The sequence below is a fragment of the Cucurbita pepo genome, chromosome 2, assembly GCF_057944985.1.
Source record: "Cucurbita pepo subsp. pepo isolate OVF chromosome 2, ASM5794498v1, whole genome shotgun sequence".
Classification (NCBI taxonomy): domain Eukaryota; kingdom Viridiplantae; phylum Streptophyta; class Magnoliopsida; order Cucurbitales; family Cucurbitaceae; genus Cucurbita; species Cucurbita pepo.
The window spans coordinates 363,459-376,364 of NC_141799.1; the positions used below are offsets into that span (position 1 = coordinate 363,459).

Genomic DNA, 12,906 nt, shown 5'->3' on the forward strand with positions numbered 1-12,906 from the left:
CTGTGGGATTTTCTAAGGTCCATTGCATGGCCTCCAAGTGCTCATTTCTGAATGCAAAACAACAAAAAAAAAAACAGACCTAACCGCCGCCTTATCATATTTATCCATAGCTGTCTGAAACATATCATATATCAAATCTTCCAAGGTCTCTGGTTAAGGAAAGAGGTCGGTTGGGAGTTTACTTATAAAGGAACATTCTGTGTTTGTTTTGCAGATTGTTACACCAAAACAGTAAGAGAAAAGCTTCTAACCTGAAGACACCATGAGTTGGGCAGAGGAAGAAAGAGTTCCAGAGTGGAAGTATGGATGGGCAGAGAGAACAATGGCTTCCATGTCTCTCCCGCCTATGCCTCTTCTCGCCTTTCTCGGCGTCGTCCTTCTTTTGCTTTCGTTGCAGTCCCAGGAGATGGCATTCGACTTCAAGCTCTTCCTACTAGCTTTGCCATTTTTGCTCATCTTTATTGCAAATTCCCTTCTTGTGTCTGGTTCGGTTGCGTCGACTGCCATAAGAACCAAGAACAGGTCAGCTCAGGAGGCCGAAAAGACCTCACCTTGGGGCGCAGCGGTGTTGCTGTTTCTGCTGCTGATATTGCTGTGGAACCGCCGCTAATTCCGCTCCAAGTGGTCACCTGCATCTTAACTATGACATAGATGCATCATAGAACAGCATAGGATAGGAACAAGTACTTTGATGTAAAATATATTGTTGATATTCCCACAATATCTTTACAATTCTGCGTCAAAAGCCTCCTGAAACAGAGATTTCTAAATTCTAAATCAGATAGATTACATTGGATAAGTAATGGCTGACACTAATATTTTCAGGTACAACAATAATACACTAATATTAACACACAGGTGAAAGAAAATACAACAATCAAGAGCCAAACCCAATTGAGGCCACAAACATTCTAGGCAATCTACAACTTGATTTCCTTCTTCAGTTTGGGTACTTTGAAATTAGAGGTAAACAACCTTGGAGTCTCAGGATCTGAATTAGCATCACCTCTTCTTCTCTTTTGGTTTCCCTGGCCACCGCAAAAAGTTGAATATGTGCTTCAGTTTCAGAATTGTAAACTAAACCACACCCTAGATCGACTTATCCACGATACTCGATTTAAACGCGAAAAATCAACCATAAATACGAAAAATGTTCGAAATCAGAACACATATGATCATAGTATACTTACTGAATGAGAAGGTTGCGCCGAAAGCATGACTTTGTTGACAATGACGTTACTTCTGTTCTTTGTGCCGTTTTTGCCTCCTGAGCTAAATGCCTTAGTTCCTGCCTTGTTGCATGGGTTCAGCACGGGTGTAGCATTAGCATTAAAAGACTTCCTTTGCAGTTCTAAGTCACGGGAGAGTCGGGAAATTTCGTGTTTTAGTTTACTCGAGTCAGTTTCCATCTTCCCCACTTGGGTTTGTAACATAGCAATAATGCCATCCTTCTCATTGCTTGAACTTTGTAATTCTTCCAATGAGGCTAGAAGTTTCTCTATCTTTTGGTTTGCAAGTTCAAGTTCTGACTGCTTGCTCTTCAATTTTCTTGTGCAATCATTTTCCATAAGATTATATTGGTTCCATAAGAATTTCTTCTCAGTTACTAGCGCAGTCACCTCAGACCTCTTTTCTGAGGCAAGCTTTTCGTACTCACTCCTCAACCTCCTTACTTCACCTTCCAATGCCTTAGAACGTCTTTCTTCATCAGTATTTCCACATGCTGACAACAAAACACCTTCTATTCTACCATTTGCCTCGCCTGCTTCTGATGAACTTCTCAAAGAAGTTTCCTGCAGCCAGAGACAGAAGATTAGAACATGTCCTGATACCTAACCAAAATCACGCAGAATTCCAGGAACCATACTTGTGGACTGGAGCTTTTATGAAAGAGGAGATCATCAAAAAAAGATTTGAAATCGTCCAACTCAGCTTCTGAATGTTCTGCATTTGGTAAACATAAGCAAGTATAGTATTTGTCAGATCAGAGAGTCCCAATTTTGCCAAGCATATCAAGATTTACATCATCTTAGTCCTACAGTAAAACACATATCAACCAAAATTTATGAAGCTATTATAACTGTTAGGAACCACGATTCTCACGATAGTAATAAAGGTGTCCCATGATCAACCCCTTAATTAGTTGATGTGGGACACCTTTCCCAATAATCCTCAACAATCCTCCCCTCGAACAAAGCACACCATAGAGCCTCCCCTGAGTCCTATGGAGCTCTCGAACAATCTCCCCTTAATCAAGGCTTGACTCTTTTCTTAGGAGCCCTCGAACAAAGCACACTTTTTGTTCGACACTTGAGTCACTATTGACTACACTTTCGAGACTCACAACTTCTTTGTTCGACATTTGAGGATTCTATTGACATGGCTAATGGCTTTGATACCATGTTAGGAACCACGACTCTCCACCATGGTATGATATTGTCCACTTTGAGCATAAGCTCTCGTGACTTTGCTTTTGGTTTCCCCAAAAGGCCTCATACCAATGGAGATGTAGAGATGTACTCCTTACTTATAAACCCATGATCAACCCCTTAATTAACCGATGTGGCACTCCTCTCCCAACAATCCTCAATACAAACTAAAACTTTCAATCAAAGTGGTATCGTGAAAACGAATCCCAATCCCCATTCAATGGCCAAATTATTGTCACAGTAACTTAATTGCTGTCGTACTAGTGTAAACAAGAGTGCTCGAAATTGAAGTAAAGAGCCGAGAGAAAGGAACATTGCCAAACGTGACATATTATGTAAGAATGCCTACCCTATGAGGCATCATGAATTTCCTTCTTTGAATGATCGATTATTCATAACTTCAACAGATTTAAGAGGGGAAAAAAACAAAAACCTATTTTCAGTCGGTAGAGATAGACCTCCATCTGCTTCAATCCAGTGAGCAGATCTGATTTTGAAGCTTGAAGTGCGCGTTCCATATCTTGCACAAACAAATCGTTCTTCATCTGAACAAGAAAAAAATTCCGAAGTTCATTAGAAACCCTAGAATTCAGAGGAAAGGGGGAAGTTCCAATTCCATAATTAAACTAAAAAATCCACTAAATCGCAGAGGTAAAACAAATCACCTGAGAGATATGGTCGTCGTAAAGACGAATATCAGTGACCCATCGTTCGTGCTGCATTTTAACACGATCTTCAAGAAGTTTTCGCTCCTTGACGAGTGTTTCGAGCTGATTTTGCTGGGTCTGTAGCATTTGAGTAAGAGCATTGAAGATTTTGCCCCAATTTCGCCGTTCATTCGAAACTTGTGATCCATTGCTCTTTCCCATTCCGATCCACTGAACAGGAAACAAGAGAACAAGCGACAATGTTCGATGAAGAACAAAATGACCGTTGAATGGAGATTGGCAACGGTCGACTTTTGGGACGAATGGTTGAAAAATGAGAACTTGAAAATTGAATTCGGAAGGGAAAAGGAATGTTTCCCGAAAGGCGCCCTATAAAATAACATGGGCCTATTCAAAACCCAAATTAGATTGAAACTGAGACTGACTTATTGGGCCATCTCCCGTGAAAATGGAGAAGCCCAATAGGCTCACTTAAATCTGAATTTTTGGGCCATTTCAAGTGACATGGTGAAGCCCAATGGGCTCCCGATAAAATAACATGGGCCTATTCAAAACCAGAGTATATTGGAACTGAATCTGACTTATTGGGCCATTTCCCGTAAAGATGGTGAGGCCCAATGGGCTCCCGAAAAAAAAACATGGGCCTAGTCAAAACCAAATTATATTGGAACTGAATCTGACTTATTGGGCTATTTCATGTGAAGATGGAGAGGCCCAATGGGCTCCCGATAAAATAACATGAGCCTATTCAAAACCAAATTATATTGGAACTGAATCTGACTTATTGGGCCATTTCCCAGAGGATGGTGAAGCCCAGTGGGCTCCCTGTAAAATAACATGGGCCTATTCAAAACCCAAATTAGATTGAACCTGAAACTCACTTATTGGGCCATCTCCCGTGAAAATGGAGAAGCCCAATAGGCTCACTAAAAAATAAATCTGAATTTTTGGGCCATTTCAAGTGACATGGTGAAGCCCAATCCCCATTTGAAAAATGAGAACTTGAAAATTGAATTCGGAAGGGAAAAGGAATGTTTCCCGAAAGGCGCCCTATAAAATAACATGGGCCTATTCAAAACCCAAATTAGATTGAAACTGAGACTGACTTATTGGGCCATCTCCCGTGAAAATGGAGAAGCCCAATAGGCTCACTTAAATCTGAATTTTTGGGCCATCTCAAGTGACATGGTGAAGCCCAATGGGCTCCCGATAAAATAACATGGGCCTATTCAAAACCAGAGTATATTGGAACTGAATCTGACTTATTGGGCCATTTCCCGTAAAGATGGTGAGGCCCAATGGGCTCCAGAAAAAATAACATGGGCCTAGTCAAAACCAAATTATATTAGAACTGAATTCTGACTTTGGGCCATTTCCCAGAATATGGTGAAGCCCAGTGGGCTCCCTGTAAAATAACATGGGCCTATTCAAAACCAAATTATATTGGAACTGAATCGACTTATTGGGCCATTTCCCGTGAAGATGGTGAGGCCCAATGGGCTCCCGATATAACAACATGGGCCTAGTCAAAACCAAATTATATTGGAACTGAATCTGACTTATTGGGCCATTTCCCAGAAGATGGTGAAGCCCAATGGGCTCCCTGTAAACTAACATGGGCCTATTCAAAACCCAAATTAGATTGGAACTGAAACTTTCCTATTGGGCCATTTCCCGTGAAGATGGAGTAGCCCAATGGGCTCCCGATAAAATAACATGGGCCTATTCAAAACCAAATTATATTGGAACTGAATATGACTTATTGGGCCATTTCCCGTGAAGATGGTGAGGCCCAATGGGCTCCCGATAAAATAACATGGGCCTAGTCAAAACCAAATTATATTGGAACTGAATCTGACTTATTGGGCTATTTCATGTGAAGATGGAGAGGCCCAATGGGCTCCCGATAAAATAACATGAGCCTATTCAAAACCAAATTATATTGGAACTGAATCTGACTTATTGGGCCATTTCCCAGAGGATGGTGAAGCCCAGTGGGCTCCCTGTAAAATAACATGGGCCTATTCAAAACCCAAATTAGATTGGAACTGAAACTGACCTTTTGGGCCATTTCGCGCGAAGATGGTGATGCCCAATGGGCTTCCTATAAAAACATGGGCCTATTCGAAACCCAAATTAGATTGGAACTGTAACTGGCTTTTTGGGCCATTCTCGTGAAGATGGAGAAGCCCAATAGGCTCCCTATAAAATAACATGGGCCTATTATATACCAAATTATATTGGAACTGAATCCGACTTATTGGGCCATTTCCCGTGAAGATGGTGAAGCCCAATGGGCTCCCGATAGAATAACATGGGCTGGGCCATTTCACGTGAAGATGGTGAAGCCCAATGGGCTCCCGATAAAATAACATGGGCCTATTCGAAACAAATTCTATTGGAACTGAATCTGACTATTGGGCCATTTCCCGTGAAGATGGTGAAGCCCAATGGGCTCCCTATAAAATAACATGGGCCTTATTATAATGAAATTATAAAATAATAAAAGTATAAAAATTAATCTGTAATGGAATTAAAATTAAAAAGGAAAAAAGAAAAACCAGTGACCTAACTTTTTAAAGGGGCAACCACAATGAAATGCAGCTCACCAAAATCACACGTGGTCACACGAAATGAGACGGATCCTGATGGGCCATGAGACGGATCTTGGGTTACTTTTCGGATCTATAATCAATCTTCCATTCCATCCTCAATCCCAAAGGCGCAGAACACAACGCTATTCTCTTCTACCCCACTTCGCCGCGCTTACACAGAGAGAACGCAGTGAACCTCGTAATGAAGGCAACCAAGAGGCCCATTCAGGCCATCGCCACATGGGTTCGCCGGCAACCCCCCAAGATCAAGGCCTTTTTGGCCGTTGTCTCTGGAATGGCTGCTCTTGTTTTCTTGCGCTTTGTTGTTCATGATCACGACAATCTTTTCGTCGCCGCAGAGGCAGTTCACGCCATCGGAATCTCCGTCCTCATTTACAAACTCATGAAGGAGAGGACCTGCGCAGGTATGAACCGTTCAATTTTGTCTATTTTGGTTCATTCATCGTCGTTTGACTCTTTTATTGATCCTTTTGAAATGCAGAATTAGCCTTAGGGTTTTGTGCATTTAGGTTTCATCTTTGAATTTTGTTGTCATTTATCGTACTACGCAGCCTCCATCGTTGTTTGTTTTTTCTTTCAAGTAAAAAAGAATTGTTTCGTTAAATTTGTCTTACCTGTTCATCGAATCTTGCAAATTGAGTGTGGTCTTCTTGTTTGGAAGGTTTGAATGATTTCTTTTTCTTTGGGGATACCATTGACAATTGGAATTTTAGATTTTTTTTGGTCTCCTCGTTCAAATGAATTTCATTTCTTATTTCCATTTTTGTGGGTCTCACCATGTTTATGAATGGTCTTGTTTGTAATGGTTCTTGTCCTCATCATCTTTGCAGGACTTTCACTAAAATCGCAGGAGCTAACAGCAATTTTTCTGGCTGTTAGACTCTATTGCAGTTTTGTCATGGAATATGATATACATACTCTACTGGATTCAGCTACTTTGGTAACGACGCTCTGGGTTATTTATATGATTCGATTTAAGCTTAGATCCAGCTACATGGACGACAAAGATAATTTCCCTATTTACTATGTGGTGAGTTCCCTGCGTACCTTATGTCTTGGAAATCAATTCCTGGATCAGTTATTCGTACTTGCAAACATGAACTCAAAAATATGGAATATGCTTTGTGGAGGTTGAGTTTAAACCCATGATTTGATCAACATTGACCTTTCTACCTAATATTGTTTGAGCTTTCTCGAGAGTTGGCGATGTGTGAGACCTGAGACCTGTTCTGCCATTGAATAACCAAACATTAATGATATTTGATAAACTTGATGCTTGTTATTTGAGTTTTCTTGGAAGGCAACGTGCCAGCGCTCTGTCCTTCAATTGGATGAAATGCAACTTAAAGTTGTACCTTGAGATTCTAATTAATGCTTTAATTAATGTGAAATATGTTGGCTAAGATTTGAGGAGATTTGAGGAGAAAGTTTGACTTTTTTTTTTTTTTTCCTTCATTTTTGGCTGGATGAATGTACATTGGCATATTCATCATCATAATCAAGTTCACTTCATAGTCACGTTAGATGCCCATTATTTTACTTTAACAAAAGTTGACTCCATCTAAATTAGCTCTGCAAGAGTAAATTCCTTTTGGCTGGATGAACGACTCAGTGTGCATTTTTGCACCTTTCAATTATTCAGATCTAACGCTGGCAGATTGGAATAGATCTGTATTCATATATGATATAATGTTATTCATCAATTTATCCATCACATTTGTTTGCATTGTAGAATAATTTAAAACGAACATGGCAAGATATGATGATTTGGTGAAATTCTGAGATGAGAAATTTAGTTTTGGAATTTTCAGGTTGTGTAACCAATTTATTCTTCCTATTTCTTGATTTAGGTGATACCTTGTGCTGTTCTATCTTTTGTGATCCATCCAACTACTGTGCATAACATAATAAATAGAATAGCCTGGGCATTTTGTGTTTATCTTGAAGCTGTTTCAGTACTACCTCAGCTCCGGGTCATGCAAAATACTAAGGTATGGATAACTTCTTCACCAAATCTAATATTGTAGACTGTGTTCTGCAGGTTGACTTGTTCTGAAATAATTATCCCCATGTTTTCCTCTCTAATACTTCTCAAAAGCCTTCGATCACTAGTTTTCTCTGTTTATTCTGTTGCCTAGATTGTTGAGCCATTTACCGCACATTATGTATTTGCCTTGGGAGTTGCGAGGTTCTTGAGTTGTGCCCATTGGGTCCTACAGGTTAGTTAGTTTAACCCGAGATTCATCTTATACTTCGATTAATATATCTTCACGTTTTTTATTTAATAGCTTGCATCCATGTGTTTCTTTGATTGTTTCAGGTCTTGGATACTCGTGGACGTTTGTTAACAGCATTGGGTTATGGACTATGGCCATCCATGGTTCTCCTATCTGAGATTGTTCAGACTTTCATTCTTGCAGATTTCTGCTATTATTATGTCAAGAGGTGGGTTGATTTTGGAATCTTAATTTTTCTAGACAACTCCCTGACAAGCTTAATATAACACATCTTCTGGTTGCAGCCTCGTCGGTGGACAGCTCGTTCTACGCCTTCCTTCCGGGGTGGTGTAACTTCAACAAAACTTCATATGCCACAAAGAGAAATGAGAGAGGTTGTGTTGCTTGTCTTGGGCTCTATTTGGGAAGGTAGGAGGAGGGTCTCAGTTGTTGAACTAATGCTTATACATGAAATGTGAATGATGCATTAAGTTTTTAAGAGACACATAGTAGATGTTTTTTTTTTTCCTTTTTAACATGATCTTATTTACTCTACATATCTATCCACCATCTTCTCTCAAAAGCTCTGATTTTGCCATGAAAATAATATCTATCACGGGCTTTTGTTGCTGCCTGTTTAAGCTGAAACAATAGATAAACCTAACTCCCACGTCTTGTCTATTTCTGCATTTAAGAAGTTGCCCGCCTACGGGAAATATATATATCTTCAACGAACGATTCTTTAGGCTTCAGATCCCAACTCTTATTCTCTTTCCTTTGTTGTTATTTGGCAGTGTACTTTTTTGGTTTTAAAAACCACCACCATTCAAAGGATAGCTTGTCCTACAAAGAGAGTTCCGACCCTTTATCTATAATTTAGTTTAGATGTGAAATCTAATACCTTTATACAATAAGGCTGCAGTAAGTTTACTCGGGTAACAAAATCAAGCGTAATTGTAGATAAAAACTAAGGAGAGAACTTGTAAGAGTCCAAGTCCAACGCTATCTGCTAGTGGTGAGCTTGAGACGATCTTGGCTTAAAAAAAAAAAAGAGAGAAATGGAGAACAGTCTTAAACGGACAGGTGGACCAACAGCTCCGTCCTCATGGCGACCTCCAGCAGCAAGGGCTACATGGAAACCCAGTTCAGATGCCACGTGGAGTCCAACTCGACAGATGGGAGGTTTGGTCGGATGGGTTCTTTCTTGGTGACCATCTTGGATGTTGTTATCAAAATTATATTATGTTATCTTACACTAAGCAACCAGTAATCATTGATCGAGAGTTGGCATAGTGAATAGACTATGAATACACTTTATTCAATCTTAGTTTAAGCTAACTTTGCTTTACCATAAATGATCGATTCTACAGCTGGAGAGCAGTTTACATGTCCCTTTATACTTCAATTTCCAGCTCAACTAAAGTTCCTTGGCTTTCATTAATAATTGATTCGAACTTTAAATTAAAAAAAAAAAAACTACATGTCGATTGAACTATAATTAATTTGACCAAAATTTAGAGTTGGGCATAAAATTAATTAATTTTATAAGGTTTAGAATGTTAAAAGACAATAATAGCCTCATGGGACCTACAAACCTAAGTTCCGATGGACTAAACTTGTGATTTAACCTAATTTACGTGTACAAAGTAAAGGAAATAGGGTGTTATTTTGAAGTGGAAATCTATGCGTGGAGAAGACCACACCCTGCCTTTGAAAGAAAGAGACGAAAACGAACAGATTCATTTATTTTAATGCTTTTTATAATTCAGTTTCCTCCACCACAAGAATGGATATTCCATTCCGCGTGAAAATTTTCGAGAAATTTCTGTACTTAGCCACTCACCTAACGCCACTCTCCACCACCTTTTTTCATCTATAAATATGAACCATTTCCTTCCTCATTCATATCACGTACAACAAACATTTTAACAATCCTCTGCTTCGTCTCCCATGGCCATCTCTGGTCTTTCCAAAGCTTTGCTCACCTGTGTTCTCATGTCCCTTCTCGTAGTTCATTTGGTTGCAGCTGATGATAAGGTATAGCCTTGAACCAACTTCCATCCTCTTAATTTATCACAAACCTCAAATGTTCTTACGCCCAATATATATGGATTACGTTGCAGGTGAACTCAATTCATGGCGTTGCGGCTCATCCTGCTAATATACAAAGCATTGGTAATATATTAATATTATTTTATATTTTATATACGTAAAAAAATAATGAAATATTGAGTGTATTAGTTATGATATACCAAATTTAATAGTTCAAAATTTAACATTTATTGCGTGTCATCAGATTGTGGGGGAGCTTGTGCGTCGAGGTGCAAATTATCTTCAAGGCCACACCTTTGCAAGAGGGCATGCGGCACGTGCTGTGCGCGTTGCAACTGCGTGCCGCCGGGCACTTCCGGCGGCTACGAAACCTGCCCTTGCTACGCCAGCATGACCACTCACGGCGGTCGGAGAAAGTGTCCCTAAATAAAGAATTATTCGAAGTTCTCTGCATATATTATTTGTGCATGCAAAGTGTCTGCTACTTGAATCAGGGTTATGTTGGAGTTTGATTAATGATTATGAGTTTCAAGCGTGTTTGAAATATGAAATTAATGTAAAATAAAGGGAATCTGTGAAAACCAGATTCTTGTGTCTCTGTCTCTTTTGTTTGTTTGGCCTATTATATGAATATAAGAGGTATGAATTATTTTGTACGTTTCTTGGACTTGGAAGAAAAGTGGGTCTGTTTTTAATTCTGTGTTAAAGCTAAAATTAATGGATCAACTGCTTTCTGAGCCGACCATGTTAAATTTGGCATCAGTTTTTGACAAACAATGCAGCCTAGTTTCATTATTCTTTCAAGTTGGACGCATATTTTTACGATCTTACACGTAGGAATGGTTGAAACGGACTTGTGGTGTGGGATTCTATATCGAGAGGGAAACGAATCATTTCTTATAAGGGTGTGGAAACTTCTCCTTAGCAAACGCGTTTTAAAATGGTGCGACTAATGACGATACGTAACGATCCAAGCGGACAATATCGACTAGCGGTGGGGTTGGGGCTGTTACAAATGGTATCAAAGTCAGACACTGGACCCTCAAGTGGGTGGATTGTGAGATCTCACATCGGTTAGAGAGGAGAACGAAGTATTCGTTATAAGGGTGTGGAAACCTCTACCTAACAAACGCGTTTTAAAATCGTGTGACTGACGGCGATACGTAACGGGTCAAAACGGACAATATAGGCTAGTAATGGGCTTACGCTGTTACAAATGGTATCAAAGCCAGACACCGGTCAGTGTGTCAACGAGGACGCTGGACCCTCAAGGGGGTGAATTGCGGGACCCCACAACGGTTAGAGAGGAGAACGAAACATTTTTTTTATAAGGGTGTGGAAACCTCTTTATAGCAGACGCGTTTTAAAATCGTGAGGCTGACGACGATACGTAACGAGCTAAAGTGGACAATATCTGCTAATAGTAAGCTTAGGCGGTAAGAAGGGTAGAAATATCTGGAATAGAAATATCTGGAATCATGCAGATTTTTGAATGTGTATGCAACAGCGATCAAACAAGTAATTTTCAATCAAAGTAAGTTCACTTTCTGATTTATGTACCCAAATGAATATGCTTTGAGATGTTAGTGGCGGAATTGTGATAGGGAAACTGACAGATTATGCAATGAACCAACCACGTATTGGTGCTATAATTATCTTTTGTACAAAGCGAAACTTCTACAAGGAAAGCAACAAACACTATTAAAGATTGAAAATATGTGTTCAGTATAAAGAACAAAGAGTTGATTACGAAATGTTGGAGTAGGGCCTCTCAAATAATCCTCTAATAATTGAGAGTAAAGAAGGGTTTAGATAACTGGACCTTCACTTGTATTCTTCACTGAGACGAGCTTAAGGTGGGCTCTCATGTACTCTTGTCAACACTTCTGAATGGTACAATGTTCTGAACCACACATGAGATGATGACAAAAGATATCTATCCTCAAAATTGCTCACAGCTGCGTTATGAGAACAGAGGCAATGTCTTCATATCAACCAATTATAATCCAAGCTAAGAGCCCATCTACCACATAACTAGCCATGTAACATTATAGATATCCATCTCAACCTGAAAGATTTACCTAACTTTCCCGGGTACTTTACTTTATTCCCTTCCTAAAATTTTCCCCCTATAAACAGACACCTCTTGCATATGAAACATGGAGATATCATGTCGAGGTAGCAGCTGTAATAACTCAATCGGTAGTTGAATCTTGGGTATGTTGTGGAGAGAAACACACTTTTGATCAATGTCCAAGTAATCCAGTGTGAAATCGCATATCGGTTGGAGAAGGAAACGAAATATTCCTTGTAAGGGCGTGGAAACCTCTCCCTAACAGATGTATTTTAAAACCATGAGGCTTACGGTGATACGTAACAGGCCAAAACGGACAATATCCGCTAGTGGTGGGCTTGAGATGTTACAAATAATATTAGAGCTAGAGACCAAGAGGTGTGCCAACGAGGATGATGGCCCTCCATGGGGGTGGATTGTGAGATCTCACATCGGTTGGAGAGGGAAACGAAACATTCCTTATAAGGGTGTGAAAATCTCTCCCTAGTTGATGTGTTTAAAACCATAAGCTTGACGGCTATATGTAACGGGCCAAAACGACAATCTCTATTAGTGATGGGCTCTTGAGCTATTACAAATGGTATTAGAGCTGTTACAGATGTTAGCGACTGAAATCCGAGTCTCTTACAAATCGCGGGGAAGCTTGTGATCCGAGGTGCCAATTATCATCGAGGTAGCAAATCTGCAAGAGGGAATGCAGAACCTGCTAAGCTCACGGTCTGTAACGGCCCAAACTCACCACTAGCCGATATTGTCTTTTTGGACTTTCCCTATTCCCCTCAAAGTTTTTAAAACGCGTCTACTAGGGAAAGGTTTTCACACCCTTATAAAAGGTGTTTCGTTCTCCTCCTC

At 39.9% G+C, this 12,906-nt stretch overlaps 4 protein-coding genes across 4 annotated transcripts; 3 read left to right on the plus strand and 1 right to left on the minus strand.

Annotated features, from left to right (window-relative positions):
* Positions 1–262: 262 nt before the first annotated feature.
* On the plus strand, positions 263–610 carry LOC147793340 (uncharacterized). Its single transcript, XM_087121007.1, has one exon. The coding sequence runs from the start codon at positions 263–265 to the stop codon at positions 608–610; it is 348 nt and encodes a 115-aa protein (XP_086977133.1).
* Positions 611–676: 66 nt separating this feature from the next.
* LOC111787715 (cytomatrix protein-like protein) lies at positions 677–3,446 on the minus strand. The gene is made up of 5 exons (XM_023667746.2): positions 3,095–3,446; positions 2,863–2,974; positions 1,868–1,944; positions 1,191–1,793; positions 677–1,028 (listed from the first exon to the last, which is right to left on the minus strand). Exons 1-5 carry the CDS (start codon positions 3,296–3,298, stop codon positions 921–923), a joined length of 1,104 nt encoding a protein of 367 aa, XP_023523514.2. The 5' UTR covers positions 3,299–3,446; the 3' UTR covers positions 677–920.
* Positions 3,447–5,790: 2,344 nt separating this feature from the next.
* On the plus strand, positions 5,791–8,483 carry LOC111789365 (ER lumen protein retaining receptor family protein). The gene is made up of 6 exons (XM_023670116.2): positions 5,791–6,116; positions 6,543–6,742; positions 7,563–7,703; positions 7,851–7,931; positions 8,033–8,157; positions 8,234–8,483. Exons 1-6 carry the CDS (start codon positions 5,894–5,896, stop codon positions 8,280–8,282), a joined length of 819 nt encoding a protein of 272 aa, XP_023525884.1. The 5' UTR covers positions 5,791–5,893; the 3' UTR covers positions 8,283–8,483.
* A 1,324-nt stretch (positions 8,484–9,807) lies between these two features.
* LOC111788893 (snakin-2) lies at positions 9,808–10,636 on the plus strand. The gene is made up of 3 exons (XM_023669463.2): positions 9,808–9,965; positions 10,052–10,103; positions 10,225–10,636. The coding sequence occupies exons 1-3, from the start codon at positions 9,879–9,881 to the stop codon at positions 10,404–10,406; spliced, it is 321 nt and encodes a 106-aa protein (XP_023525231.2). The 5' UTR covers positions 9,808–9,878; the 3' UTR covers positions 10,407–10,636.
* The last annotated feature ends 2,270 nt before the right edge of the window (positions 10,637–12,906 follow it).

Coding starts and splice junctions, on each gene's coding strand:
- LOC147793340 (XM_087121007.1), top strand. CDS start 263: ATGAGTTGGGCAGAGGAAGAAAGAGTTCCAGAGTGGAAGTATGGATGG.
- LOC111787715 (XM_023667746.2), bottom strand. CDS start 3,298: ATGGGAAAGAGCAATGGATCACAAGTTTCGAATGAACGGCGAAATTGG. Junction 2,975..3,094: donor ACGACGACCATATCTCTCAG/GTGATTTGTTTT, acceptor TTTCTTGTTCAG/ATGAAGAACGATTTGTTTGT. Junction 1,794..1,867: donor ATAAAAGCTCCAGTCCACAA/GTATGGTTCCTG, acceptor CTCTGGCTGCAG/GAAACTTCTTTGAGAAGTTC.
- LOC111789365 (XM_023670116.2), top strand. CDS start 5,894: ATGAAGGCAACCAAGAGGCCCATTCAGGCCATCGCCACATGGGTTCGC. Junction 6,117..6,542: donor GAAGGAGAGGACCTGCGCAG/GTATGAACCGTT, acceptor TCATCTTTGCAG/GACTTTCACTAAAATCGCAG. Junction 7,704..7,850: donor GGGTCATGCAAAATACTAAG/GTATGGATAACT, acceptor TCTGTTGCCTAG/ATTGTTGAGCCATTTACCGC.
- LOC111788893 (XM_023669463.2), top strand. CDS start 9,879: ATGGCCATCTCTGGTCTTTCCAAAGCTTTGCTCACCTGTGTTCTCATG. Junction 9,966..10,051: donor TGGTTGCAGCTGATGATAAG/GTATAGCCTTGA, acceptor ATTACGTTGCAG/GTGAACTCAATTCATGGCGT. Junction 10,104..10,224: donor TGCTAATATACAAAGCATTG/GTAATATATTAA, acceptor GCGTGTCATCAG/ATTGTGGGGGAGCTTGTGCG.